The sequence below is a fragment of the Erithacus rubecula genome (assembly GCF_903797595.1).
Source record: "Erithacus rubecula genome assembly, chromosome: 2".
In the NCBI taxonomy this organism is placed as follows: Eukaryota; Metazoa; Chordata; class Aves; order Passeriformes; family Muscicapidae; genus Erithacus; species Erithacus rubecula.
In genome coordinates, this window is record NC_136685.1 from 28,739,460 (window position 1) to 28,753,869 (window position 14,410).

General features: G+C 36.2%; 1 protein-coding gene across 39 annotated transcripts in view; it reads left to right on the forward strand.

Annotated features, from left to right (window-relative positions):
* Nucleotides 1-14,410, forward strand: part of RIMS1 (regulating synaptic membrane exocytosis 1) — a 299,994-nt gene that overhangs the window by 258,633 nt on the left and 26,951 nt on the right. For 29 of the 39 annotated variants that reach the window (XM_079299110.1, XM_079299134.1, XM_079299098.1 and 26 more), the window contains one exon: nucleotides 1,314-1,546. The exons of the other annotated variants lie outside the window; for them this stretch is intronic. In XM_079299110.1, coding sequence (XP_079155236.1) covers nucleotides 1,314-1,546 — 233 coding nt within the window. The remainder of the gene's footprint in view (nucleotides 1-1,313; nucleotides 1,547-14,410) is intronic. 39 annotated transcript variants of the gene reach the window in all.

The window sequence follows — 14,410 nt, forward strand, 5'->3', positions numbered from 1 at the left end:
TTTTAGTTGTAGTTTAGCTATAAACTATTTTATACTTTCCTGGATCTGTCTTGTCACAGGACTGATTCAAACTCCAGCAGGGCCCAGATCCATAAAAGTAACAGGATATCATCTTTTCTCCCATTGATCCCTTCATTTTTCTCTGGCCTGATTTCCTATCTGTCTGAAACTTGCCATGACATAAAAAAGCCTCTAGCCCCAATCTTTCAAATTTTGATTGGGGAAGAGGTAGTGAGGGGTGGATGGGAATGGGGGACAGGAGCAGGCCATTGCATCTGCTAGGGAGGGAATTTGCTGGGAGAGACAGCAGGACTGTTGGTCAACAAATAAATTTCACTCCAAAATAGTGAAAAACTGAAAAAAAAAAATTCCTAAACTAGCATGTTGTCAGTACATCTGCTAATCAACAGTACAAGGTCAAGGAATTTCCTACATGCCTGGCTGATTTAACAACTGCAACTGAAGTGAGTCCAGCTGCAACTTAAATTTCTGTGTTTCTACAGAGTGACAGCTAACTTTATATTGCCATTAGAGCTAGGGTATTGCTTGTTCACAGCAGACCTAGGACTGTGTATTAGTATGTCCTGTGTGTATTTGAGACTGTTCTCTAAACAGTGTTTGTGAGCACTTTATCCTGCATCTCTACACTGGAGCCGAAAAAGGATTTGTATAGAAACATTCAAATGAAATTCAGTAGCTAAAGGAACTCGAACAGAACTGATAGAGTGATTCATTTTTCTGTCAATCAATGAAAATTCTAGTGGTTTATTAGGGGTTCTACCTCAAAATTATTTTGCCTTTATACTGTGATAATTGCACTTACCTTTAATGAAGTGAGAAACTGAAGACCAAAAAAATACCACATATTACATTATCTCCATGAAAATTTAGATGATGATATCTTTATTTCTGTTAGGTCTTCAGTCTTTGGTGAACAGTACTGATAAGATGCACGTGTTAAAGTGCTGGCTCATGTTAATTTTCTTTGGTTGTAAAATTGCTGGTTTATTTGTTTCTGTATTGTGGGGATATAGGAAGGCTTCACATCAATTTTAATTGTCTCTCTGTTGCTCTGAAACCATGGGGAATCATTCATTTCATGTATTTCCCTCAAAGAAATGGAGAACAAACAATAATATTGGAAATATGTACTCTGAGGAGCATCAAATTAAGCTTTTACTTGTGAACCAAATAAACGGAAATATATCAAGACTTAAAATTAATTTACTGATTTAAAAAAAAAAAAAAAAAAGCTTTTGGAAATGCTGTCACACAGACAAATTAACATGTTTGTTTTTACTTTGTAACTGTAGTACATTTACTCCTAAAATGCAAAGCAGACGGATGGGGACTCCAGGGAGAATCACTAAGAGCACAAGTGTGAGCGGAGAGATGTATAAGCTGGAGCACATTGACGGGAGTCAGTCGGACACGGCTGTCGGCATGGTTGGAACAGGTGGGAAGAAAAGGCGTTCCAGCTTTAGTGCCAAAGTGGTTGCCATAGTGTCTCGAAGGAGCAGGAGCACATCTCAGCTTAGTCAAACAGGTGAGTGAGACACACACTCTTTGGGAGCAGGACTCTCACCAAACGTGGTTTGCCATAATTTCATCTGTGGCATCTGCGTTACATGTGCATATAGACCGCTCGAGAGAGGAGATGTTCCAGCTGTGAATGAATTTCTGAGATACTGATTTTCTTTGATTATTAAACACCTGCAAGGAACAATATACAAATGTCTTTTAGAATATGTGCCATAGTTGCTTTCTGTCCTGGTCAATGAAAACTGTTGTCTCTTAGAAGCCTTGTTGACAGGTAGGCCAGGAAATGCAAAGAGATGTGTCGGTATCAGCAGTGGATAATGGTTTGCTAAGACCAGCTTTTTATGTGCAGGAAATTTCTTTTAGCAGAAGAGTTAAGTATGAATGGGGAACTGAAATCTGAGTAAATGAATGGCAGTTCTGCAACTCAGATCAGAGGTTGTACCTGTAGTGGCAAAAAATATGTTTTTTAAAACTACCTTTGGTTTTTTAAGTAGAGAGTTAATCTAGTACTTTATATTTTTTTAAGTAAAACTGACAAATTGGAGTCAGTGATTTCAGATAAATTAAATGACAACACAATGCTTCATTAGGAGCATAAGCCTTCCAACTCTCTATTGTGACTCCAGAAATCTTAAAAGCTTCATATCAGCATAGCCTCTAGGAGCAAAAGCTCATACAGAAAGATAAAAAAGGGAAGAAGAGTGTTTTAAAGTCACTGTCCTGCTCCTGAACCCCAATGAAGACTTCTGCTTTTATCTTCACTGGGTGCAGGACCTGACCCTAAGGGTCCTTTCTTACGAAAAGAAGGAAAACAAAGGGAAAAAGCTTCAGCCTAGCAGGCAATGCACTCATATATCAGCATTCCTCTCACATAGTCAGGGTATCTAAACTAAGGTAAGTAAAAATATTGTTTATTTAGATCATCAGATATTTTCCCCATTTCCTCTGGTTTTCTTTGATTGCCAGATGAGAAGTAGAATTGATCCTTTCACAATTAAAGCTTGATCAGCTTTAAAAAAAAGATTGCTGTACTTTTCTACACTACTTTTGAGACAGAAGTGCATAATCATGCAGTTGAACTAAATGATGAGTGAGACTGGTGTATTTGAAGCCAGAACTGTAATTAATGTTGTGTTGTTCAAGAATGCACTAAGTATGAGACTAGGATATAGATAGTTGTATACAGCAAGATGCTATTTTAGATGTATCAGAATCCATGGCATGCTCTGTAAGTAATAAAAAGTGGTGTTGTAATGTAGAAAGGATTTCTATGCTGATATTTTAATCCACTTAAAACCTGAGCAGTGATTTCCAAGCACTTCTCAGTATCATCTATTTAAAGCTCATATTTTCCTATTCTTCACAGAAAGGTACTATAGCTCTCCACGTTTTGCTTGGTGTTAATTTCAAAACAATAGGAATTTTTCAAGGAATGAAACTTCTAAAGTTTTAAAGAAACTCAAAGAGCAAATCCAATATTAAAAACATGACTATGTATTATTCATGATTGTAAAACAGTTCAGAATCATTTTTACTTTGTCTTGCTGTGACTCAGGAAGAGTGTAATCTGTAGCATAATCAGAGCAAATAAAATGTGTCATTTTTTGTCAGTCATTAATTTTGAATTTGTCAAAAATCAGTGAAATAATGCATTCTTTTAGATCAATATACACATGAGACTTGATAGATTTTCCAAATGACATTGTTGGAGGCAAAGTATTCATGTCCTAAATCAGGGAGCCACTTCCCTTCCTTCCTGTATTATACAAGATGAGAGGAGAAACCTAAAAATGTTTATTTCGTTTTAATGTGCTGTGCAACTTACTCATGTCTCCACTATAGGGAATTATAGAAAATTTATGTTATGACAATATAAAAAAATTTCTGTTGTGATAATATATACCAGGTATTCTTTAAAATGTATTATGTGAAAGTTGGTTCTAATAGCCAAGTTTTGAAGTTTTGGAACTGATGTGAAAATTTATGGGCCTCCAAAAGTGGTGCCAAATAGGAACTTCTGGGACAGATCTTCAGAAACTGGAGGTGTGCTGTTGATGCAGTATATGTCTTTTAAAGGAAGTATAATACAAAAACAAATGTGTAGTCTCCATAGGTTTTATTTCTATGACATGCATGATGGTAAGTAAGGGAAGTATTACACGGATGAAAACTCGAAACAGAAGATCAGAAATAAGAAGGCAGATTATTTTGAAAAGCATAGGTTCTATATTTTTATGGATTGAGTAGATCTGAAATTCTAGTTTACTGCTTTCTACAAAGCCAGTAAAGTTCATTACCATCTCACTTTTTTCACTTGAAGAAATAGTCCAAAAGGGCTGAATTTGACTTTTTGTACTTCTTTCAGTGTACTGTATGACTTTGATGTTATGTAAAAATGAAAGGGGTGTGTGTGGAACTGCTGCAAAGTAGCTATGATTTATAAGATTTGATTTTCTATTCAGCTGAAAAAGGAATGTGTGTGCATGGGCCTGTGCATACATGTTTGTGTCTATACATGCACACATGGATTTCTTTGCACATATGGAGCAGATGCATGTTGGATGTTGGAAGGACCAACAATCATTATTTTGCACACCCTATTCAGTGCTGTTGGAAAATATTTATTCAGAATATGTGCCTTACAGATGGGCTGTGGAAGAATTGGTTTCTATTTTTATGCAAATCTCCAGTGAAATTATGTACTTTTGCTGTACTTTTATGTTTAAGATTTCATAATATTTTAGTAACTGTTCTGTGAAATCCTCTACTTGTTCTATAACAAATACTATTTGTTTGTTCAGTGTGCCTGCAAATTGCATAGATTAGATAGTTCACCAGAAAAAGCTTTTAATCTTCTGATAGTATTAGTAATGAAAATCCAGCTCTTCTAATGATCTCACAGTAGAAAAAGTAGAAAAGGAAAAGAGAAAAAAAAAAAAGAAACAAAACTCCCAAAATGACCACAGAAAATTGAAAATAGCTCTGGACATACATAACCATTCTACTTATAGTCCAACTTTTCTAGCTTTCTTTGTCAGCCTTATTGTTGGTAAATAAATAAATAAATAAATATGTAACTGAAAATTTTCTGAATACAGCAACTAAACTTTAAATCACAGAAAAATTGTAGGGAATTAGATTAGGATAAGAAATCATCATCAGTTGTCTTGATTTTGTGTTGCAACATTCTATTCCCTTCTACAGAAAATCTTATCTTGTAGTTTCCATACCAATGAGTGCCTGAGGGCACTCATAATACTGCATTTTGATTTGGGGTTCTAAGTTTTGAATGAGATGAAAAATTCTGTAATAGGAGGGAAGAATATTATCACAAAATTTGTACCATATTTAGAGATATAATAATGCATTACAAAGTGGATAGAGGCAATAGGAGGGGTATCATCAGTAAAATGAGTTCTGGAGAGAAGAAAAACCTCAATCTCAGATAAACAGAAGTATTCCCATTCCTGGATCCCTCTCAGTTCTCCCTGTTCTGAAGATTGTGCTTCAGAAAAATCATTTGTAGAAGCAGACTTTCCTTCTCTTTAAGTGCCAACAGTGGCTTACAACTATTTTGACACAGATGAGAGTGGAAGAGATGCAGAGAAGGTGGGCTAAGAAGCTTAGAAGAATGGGCAGCACTTCTAGTTTGACATCACAGTGATACCAGGTCAACTTTCTAAATGAAAGTACCTTGCCATGTTTATGGTGTGAACAATGAAATTTTGCTAGGTAGGAACCAAAGTTATTTGCTTTACAAATTCAACATCAACAACCTGAAATGAAGCCATAGGCATTGACATTTCAGAGACAGATTACATATCATGAAGCAGAGCTGAAATCAAGTGTTGTCATAAGGTGAAAACAGAATGAAGAAAAATTATTTTAACTTATGTGTTTCTCTGGAGTGGATACTTGGAGGGAATCTTCAAGTGCTTGTCTGCTTCCCTCAGGAAGTAACTTGTAACCTGAGCAAAAACACTATCTTATATTTCCCTATGTAAAAAATAGAATTTCCTGCTAAAGTATATTTTCTGACATTTTATGTAATTTGCCCTATAAAGAAGTGGCTCTCCCTATGTACTTTTGAATTAAGCTCCAAATTCCCAGTTTCAGATAAGATAGTATCATCTAGGTGAGGAAATTGTCACTGAGCAGTAATTTTGTGCCCCACAGTGTATTTATGTTCTTTTTGTGAGCTCACTGCAGCTTAAAGAACTCTTCTTCATCCAGTTGATGGCCCCATGTTTCACCTTCCAAGCCTAGACTCAAGACAGTGACTGAATGTTAAGGTAAAGATTTACCTTAACTGAAGTTAAGGTAAAGATTTAGTAAAGAAAACCTTGTGCATTACTCTGTTGATGGAGGATATGATGGCTCACTGGAGGTACTTAGTGGCTGTTAACAAGCATCCCCCTCTCAGAAAAATAGCCTTGCTTGGGAAATGTGGAAATATAAGCAAAGCAATGCTTAAATTGAACATTCCAGGCTCAGGGCTGCCACATTCCAGAGTGGACACTGCCATTAAAAAAAAACAAAAAACAAACAACAAACCAAAAACCCAAACAAATCAAAACCAAACGTAAACAAACCAACAAAACAAACCATTAAAAATCAAAACCACAACATCCCCCCTCCCCTCCATCTGTTAATCTGCTCTTAATTTTCTCAGGGTTTTTTTTTGTTTTGTTTTGGTTTTGTTTTATTTTTTAGTTTTGGGGTTGGTTTGTTGTTTTTTTTTTTTTTTGTTGGTTTTTTTTTTAAACTGGTAGAACTGTTTTTCTGTCCATCTTTGTAGTAATTTTATGGTAAAATGAGAGATTTCCTACAGGTCTAGGTAGTATGGACAGAAAAGGCAGATAATAAATAAGAAATAAAATATGCTGGAGGGTAAAGGTGTTTGGGATAAGGGTGATTGATTTGTTGTCTTTCTTGAGAACACCATTAGTTCTTTGCTAATTCTGTTACTTTTTTACAAGAGTTGTGGCAACCTTTTCATGCAGTGGTCAGGCTTTTTTTCCTCTGACATTTCATATTGATTGCTTGATTGATTGAATGGCAAGGGTGCATTTCTGAGCATGATTCTTTTACCTCATAATATGACTTTATTTTTTTATTACTGTAGTGAAAGAAATTCTGCTTCTTTGATAAGAACTAAGTGCTAGACAAAAGTTTAAAATACTTATTTTATCTACAATTCAGTAAATCATCTATTATTATTAGACTAGATAGAAAGCATGGGAATACTGGATGTCAGGAAGAAACAAGCTAGGAGGGAGGTTTAGGAAACAAGCCACAGAATGTCTGTTCGTTGAATTTTAAGACAAAACTCACAGGCAGATTTTGTTAATATTTTATTGAGAGCTAGTGTTTATGCTGCTAGAATATGATGATGAAACTAATTTAGAAAGTATGCCAGTTCCTATAATCTAGGAGAAGGATTCTTGGGGATGGTTCTGTTCTGGGACATGAGTTAGACTCTGATCCTTGTGGGTCCCTTCCAACTCAGCTTATTCTGTGATTCTGTGATGGATGAACTTGAGGATAGAATAGTTTTTCTCAGTAGGACTCAGAAAAGTTGTGATAATGCAGATTGCAAGTTCATTCCTTTCAGAATGAGTAATGAAAATTTTCAGATGAAGAAAAAAAAACATGGAAGAGTTTTTGAATCTAAAGGACAGCACTATCAGAAACTGCTATAATAACAAATAGGTATAAACTGGTTATAAATAACTTTTATATTTGTATCAAAATTACGATAAAATTTCTAACAATCAGAATAGAGACAGAAGTATCTTGAACCTCTCAGGGTATTTAGCACAATAGGGAAAGAGCCTTTTTTTCTTGTTTGTTTCTTACCTAGCATAATACACTTATGCTGTTTTCATAGGATTTCTTTTCTGATATTACTTTTTTGTATTGCCATCTCTTGTTCATCCAAGTGGAATGCTACAAGATAACAGATTTCTGATGGCAGATTCAGAAAATTAGCTTGGAATTCAGAATTAACATGAGTGTTACAGCTATAGAGTTACCTCACAGGTTTAACCTGGTCTGCTGTAATTCACATGTTCTCTGGTTTTTTAGAGGAGCATTTCCAAGTATTTGTTTATGTTGGGCATTGATCTCTGCAAGTATGCTTTATATTTACACATGAGCTTCCTTACCTACAAATATCTCTGTTTTGTTATCTTTGAAAATATTTTCCTTAACTTTAGACTGTGTGTACTTGAAAAGTAAGTTTCAGCAGCCCAGCAGAAGTGTGTTGGTCTGTCCTGCAGCTCCCTCATTAGCCTTGCTTGTCTGTTCAGTATTATCTCTGTGAGAGCTTTTCTGTCTGGGTTGGTTTTTTTTTTTTGCCAGAGCAGGCCCTTGGAGCTTGCTCTGCATAGTTGTGATGATCTATGAGGATAATGGCTCTGTTGCACAAAAAGAAGAATGGAGGGAGATTGACATTTAGAAGGATTACTCTTTTCAGCCAGACTAAAAAGTCTGTGGTGAGGCAGCAGGGCTGGTCATGGTGCCTTAGGGATGGTGGCAGGATCTGGGCTCTGTTCCTGACACCCAACAGGAAAGAGCAACCCTGGTCCCAGCAGAAACTCTGAGCTGCTCCTGCACCCAAATGTTTCTGCAGCAGGGAGTGGGGAAGAGGGGGAGGGTCATGAGCAAGCAGATGAAGAACATTGAAAAAAAAAGAAAAATACCTGATTATTTTCATAAGAGGAGCTCTTTGTTCTAGTAATGATACTCAGCTCTTTGAAACTCTTGAGTGAATGTAAGCATGTTCTCTTTTATTTACTGTTGCCGTCTTGCCGAGGAATTCACTACCCTTAATAGAAACACAGTTCAGTTCCAGCTACTCATCTTCCAGAAGATTTCCTAATAAGGGCTAGTATTTTCAAAGTCCCACTGCTCTGTTGAGTTAGGGTTACATGTGGTTCTTTTCCTTTTTCCTGAAATGCAAATTGTGACTTTTTCTCCTGTTATGCAGTTGCTTGACTTGTACTCAGAGTATTGCTCTGCTTTTGTATTTGCAACTTCTCCATAGATTTTTTTTTAAGAGAGATATAACTGCAGCAATAGCTGTTCTTAGGGCTATTTCTAATATGTAAGTAGTGTGGAAAATTTATAGCTTTCCGAAAATATAATCTTGATTATGCCTAAACTATTTCATGCATGTCTTGTATAATTTCAAAAAATGTCAAATGTATTTAATAAGTGTAGTTTCACTGCTATGTTTATATTGTATTTTCTCATTGAAGTTCTTAGAAAAAGGCCTACGTATAGCCCTGACTATATTTAACTGAGCTCTGTTTAAAGAAGATTTTTATTTGCTTTATCTGATTCACACTGTGTTCACAAGCTTTACTTTGTGGAAGTATAAACACAGAGTTGAAATAATACCAAAATTATGACAAGAAAAGGAAATAGAGTAGTGCTAAAGGACTACCAAGAGGGAAAAAAAATGGTGCTATCTTCACATTAAATATTCTTATGTAAATGCTTCTCTTTACGAGAATGTCAGTCTAAAATTTGTATTTTATTACTCTTCATATGTTTCTTCCCTGATTTTATCCACAGATTGTGTTCTGGAACTTGTGGAAGGTTTTAGAGTAGCTGCAGTCATTCAGAGGATAAATGTTCTTCCTCTGTGGCCCAGGAATTCATTCCTTTGTCATGGAAGAATAAAACCCTCTTTGTTTAGAGTCAGATTAATGAGCTTAATTTTGATAGACCTGGGTTTGGGTTTTTTCTTTGCTTTTTTTTTTTCATTTTCTTATCTAACATAAACCTTGATTTTTTTTTTTTTTATTGAGATAGCCTGTTCCACACAGTATTTCATATACAGGCATTATATCTCTAAATCCATTAGGGCCAAGAAAATATGTAGTTTGGCAAATTTTAGAAAATAAATCTGACTTTGCAAGAGATATTGAACGTTTTTGTTTTTGGTGGATTTTTGCTGTTGTTGCTGCTTGTATTTTTTGGGGAGGAAGGTTTTTTGGGGTTTTTTTGTTTTTGTTTCGTTTATAGAACATTTCTAAAAATCGTGGTTTTGATGATAGGATATTTGTGGACTGAGTTAAAAAAAGGTTTGTTTATTGAATCCAAAGAAGCATTAGATTTAGGAACATCATTTTAATCTTATTAGAACTTTTACATGTGAATGGGAATATAAGCTTTGAGATTTTTTTCTGTTAATTTTTTTTATGGCTAGGAATAGAACTATTAGCAACAGAATCCAAATAAAGAGCAATAAACCTAACCTAAAACAAAAAACTGTTATTTTCAAGGAAAATAATAATGATGATGATAATAATAATAATAAAGCTTGCTGCTTTAACTGCAGCTGGTTGTATCTGTGTATTTATTAAAAAAGCTGTATACATGTATAAGATAGCTATATAAGTCTGCAATCTAGCTAATGGCCCTTAGTTACTCCAAATTCTGTATCATACTCAGTAAAGTTACAGAAAAATATTCTATAAATTTAAAAGTTACATAATTTTTGCAAGTTGTAAAAAAGAGATTAAAAATTATTTCCTGTCTGAAAGTTTATGGTTTGATCTTGAAAGGACAAAATATAGCTGGAATATTTCCTGAAATATGAATAAATGTGAATGAGATTTTTAAATAAATGCTAACTCTGTCATAGCAAGTATCAGTTCACAACACATTTCAGTGTTGCTGAATCTTTTGTTTTCCATAAAAAATTTCAGCTGAAAACTTTCACCCTGAAAGCTGAAAAATTTTACCTTTGCAGAAGTCTCTTGGTACAGTCTCTCCAGTAGGAGCTCTGCATATGGATAGGAAAGAGGCACACTCTTAAAGCACCTCCCTTCTCCAGTAGTTTTCAGCTCTCAAGAAGGGAGGTTGGGCTCATCTGGCTGAGACCAGGTAACAGCAGCACTGCAGGACACGATGGACTGATGGAGAACCAGGATGGGCACTGGCCTGGGTCCCACATGCTGCAGTCAGGCAGTGTTTCTGCTCCCCAGGCTATTGGCCAGTCCAGTGTGGACTTTGTTTCCAAGAAGAGAAGGAGCAGCAGTTTAATGTAAACTGTGTGACAAAGGAATTAGATCTCTGATTGTATAACTTTTATTATCCAGAGTACTCTTCATACTTTAGATATAAATTAAATTAACATAAGTAATAACCACTTTGGCAAGTCTTAAAATAGAACAAAGATAGAAGAGATGAAAACAAGCACCTCATACTACTTGCTAGTCCAAACTTGCTTCCTAACAACCAGTCTGGAAGGGAAAAGGGGGACTGAGGTGCCCTATTAATTTCTTCTTCAGTACAAACCTTGGCTCTTCAGTGGCATCTGCTTGCATCTCATGCATCAATGTGGCTGATGAGCAGTGGCTTTTATCCCCTGGAAGTGTCTGCTCCCTCTGCTTGTGAATGGCTTTCACCAAAACATACCAGAGGTGATTGCTTTCTCAGCAAATCAGTCAGATACTAGTGAGAATTTTACAGGTCCATATTTGAATATATCCTTTTATTTCTACACTGGCTTTTCCTTTGTACATGTACTGGTATTTAAAGTATTTAAATTAAATTTTGAGTGATTTTTGACCCCTTCATTTGATTAGCCAGTTTATTGATTGTTAAATTTTCTTAAAATTGCCAAGAAAAGACAAAGAAAAATAAAAAAACAACCCCAGGAAGTCAGCGATGATAGGATCCCTAAGTCACTGGCTTGTTGTCAAAGTACAAATATTTTTTTATGAACTGTGGCATATTTTTACAATTTTCATTAGGCTTTTGAATGTTCTGCCAACTTTTCTTTATTTTGATAAGCAATTTTTAGAAGTGATTTCCATATAACTTCCAAAAGGGGTACAACAGTGAAAAGTGATGATTGTTTATATATGTATTGATCTCTATGGTGATCTGAGGTGCTAAGTATGTCCATTATTTGGTATAACTTACTCTGACTATGGCATTAAAATACTGTGCAATGCTGGAGTTGAATTGCTGTTTCCTTTTGTACAAACCTCTATATCATTACTTAGACCTCAGTAACAGTATGTGTGGCCTCTGTGAGTCTTTAGTTCTGTCTCAGCTTGCTTGAATTTACTGAAATTGGACAATTTGTTTAAATTTTTCCGACAAGTCTACAAATATTTAACTGCAATGTGATAGAATTAAGACATTCAAAAGGCTAAAAGATTAAAGCACAGTATTTTCTCAATGGACTGTTGTGGTTTTATCCTCAAAGTTAGCTTGAGAATGGCTTTGAAATTACTTAATATTTATAGACATACTTGATGCTCACAGACAGACATTCACATATAGTTTACTTCATTTACTCAAACAGCCATTTTTCATATTGCAAATAAATTTCAGTTTCTGGTGTCTAATCACTTCAAAAAGTTCACTTTGCCAGGAATCTTAGAAATGAAGCTCTAAATGTCTGACTATCCTAACAGAAATTCTCTGTGTGATCGAAGGTGGACTCTGCTTCCATTCAAGCCAGGTCAGTGCTAAGCCCAGAGCAGGCAGTTGACTTTTTGCTTTAATTCTGTGATCTGTAAAGCACAGAAGTTTCATGGTTAGATAAGATAGGGTGGCTGCCCAAAACAGTTCCTGCCTTTGAAGCTTGGGTTAACTTTGATTTTGTGTGTTTGGAAAATACCAGTGTGAAACACTACTAAAAGGCTGGGGGTGGTGGTGGTGGTGGTTCTGTGTTAATGGTGGATTTTGTGTTGGGAAAAGAATCAGTGTCTTGGGAATCCATTTATTTGTGATGACTTCTCTGGTTTCAGAAGAGAACTTGTCAGATTGACTAGTTATCTTAACACAGGTGCGTGCAAATGGATTTCCTGTTTACAAAGCAGGTTAAAATACCCAAAAGCTCTTCCAGGCAGGAATATCAGAGTTACTGTTTTGATTACTTTTGCTTTCACATGGCTCTTGGTGGCTTTATTTGTAGTTCTAACATTTGATTAGATTTGATAGTGTGGAGTGTTCTCTCTTAGAGCATGGCCAGACTTAAACACTGAATTAATTAGGGATAGATGTGACCTAGGATTTATAAGATAAGATTTATAAGTAAGTTTGAGCCATTACTCTGTCTTTAAAAGTTATTCTACTAATGATCTTTTGTCTGAACAGCTCTTTTCTAGAGTTCATGGTCAGGGCAGGGTGAGGGGATTTCTTTGACAAGGCTCATCTGCTCTCTTCAGTCTGGACTCCAAACATTAACTAGGAAACATGTTCAACAAGTATAGAAAAATCCTCCAGGTTTTACACATGGACAGGTTGGTTTGCTTTTTGCATAATGAAACTTCTCAATTGAAGTAGTATTTATTGCTGGGAAATTAATAATTTACCAGGACAACATTTGGAGGGAATCAGTTGTCTTTAGCTTAGAGACATACCATGTTGGGACCAGGTTCTTCTGCCTAGGTAGAGACACTCCACTGCACTGTGAAGGGCTCACTTCAAAAAGGTCACACACAAGATCCAATCTAGCAACATAACCCTATCTCTGGAGTCTCAATAATGGTCTTTGTGAGGCACAACCACCCCAAGAGCTGGGTTTGAAAGAACTGAGTTGCATTCATATTGTGCTTAGTTTTCCTTGGATGTTGAAAAATTCACAGCTCTGGCTACATATCACAGCAAGAGAGCTATCATCATCTCTAGCATGTGTTGGGACAGGCAACTTGAATATATTTTTGCAGGGATTATAATCACAGGTCACAAGTTAGCTCTTAAAAGTTGAACCTTTGTCATTGACTGGGGAATCCAGGAGAAAAAGGGACTGACAAGGTGCCACAGAAACTGTGATGTGTTTGAGGAGCAGTTTAGAGTTTTCTTTAACAGCATTTACAGAGTTGCAAATACAGTTTTATTTATTCTTGCACAATAAGTTTTTTTATGCTCCATGTCTGCACATAGACCTTTACTCTATACTCTGCTTCATGGAGATAGCTATGTTTATAGCCACCTTGGGAACAATCTCAAGAAATTTAATGGGATCCCCTTTTAGCAAAGGTTCACACTCTCCCAGTCTGCCTCACAGTAGTTTCTGGTCCAAAGTTTGCCCATGGACAGTGACTTTTCACCTTTAAATTGCAGCAGGCTACCACAATGCCATTTAAAGTTCACTGATTTGGGCCAGGAGATACTCTGTAAAGGGCAAAAAGTCCCTCTCCATTCATAGTTTTCATGGTCCAAAAATAAATCTTTCTGTGCAAATACTGGTGACTGAATATTTGACACCATTGATTGTATAATTTTGAACTTAAAAAATAAAAAACCCCAAGGTCCCACTGCTTGGCTCTTCAAGGAATCCCATGAGTCCATCTCTCTCAGATTGTGTTTTTCTCAATAGACCTGCATGGTACAGTTGTACTTCAGGAGCTGGAGAGGGACTGTGCAATATAGAACATGGACCCTGTCCTTAACAACTAGAAAGGCACCATTTTTCAAAGTGGACCAGGATCTGTAGTCAGAAAGGCTGGGAGTAGTCCAAACAAATAGAGGTGTCCACAATATAGCTGTGAATTCATCATTTCAAGCTTTCTTTCTAGCCAGCAGAGAGAAATGTTCACTTCTACCCATGGCTTAACCATGTAAATGTCTGAAACAGTAAAAAGTGCCCCCTCAAATGTCTGGTTTTCTGTTCTAAAAGGAGTCCAGCATGACTTGCTCCAGTGCAACATCTATAGACACCTGAAATTTAGTGAGCTGAGTCCTACTTGGCCTGTGCTCAGCCTCCCTTATTTCTGCTCCCAGCCCTTTCCTTGGTCCCCCACAGAAGCAAGGGTTTTCCAGCTGCCCCAATCCTTCATATCCTGTAGCTGAATCCTGCAAGGTTTTCTTTGCCCATCTTGCATGGAGGAGAGGT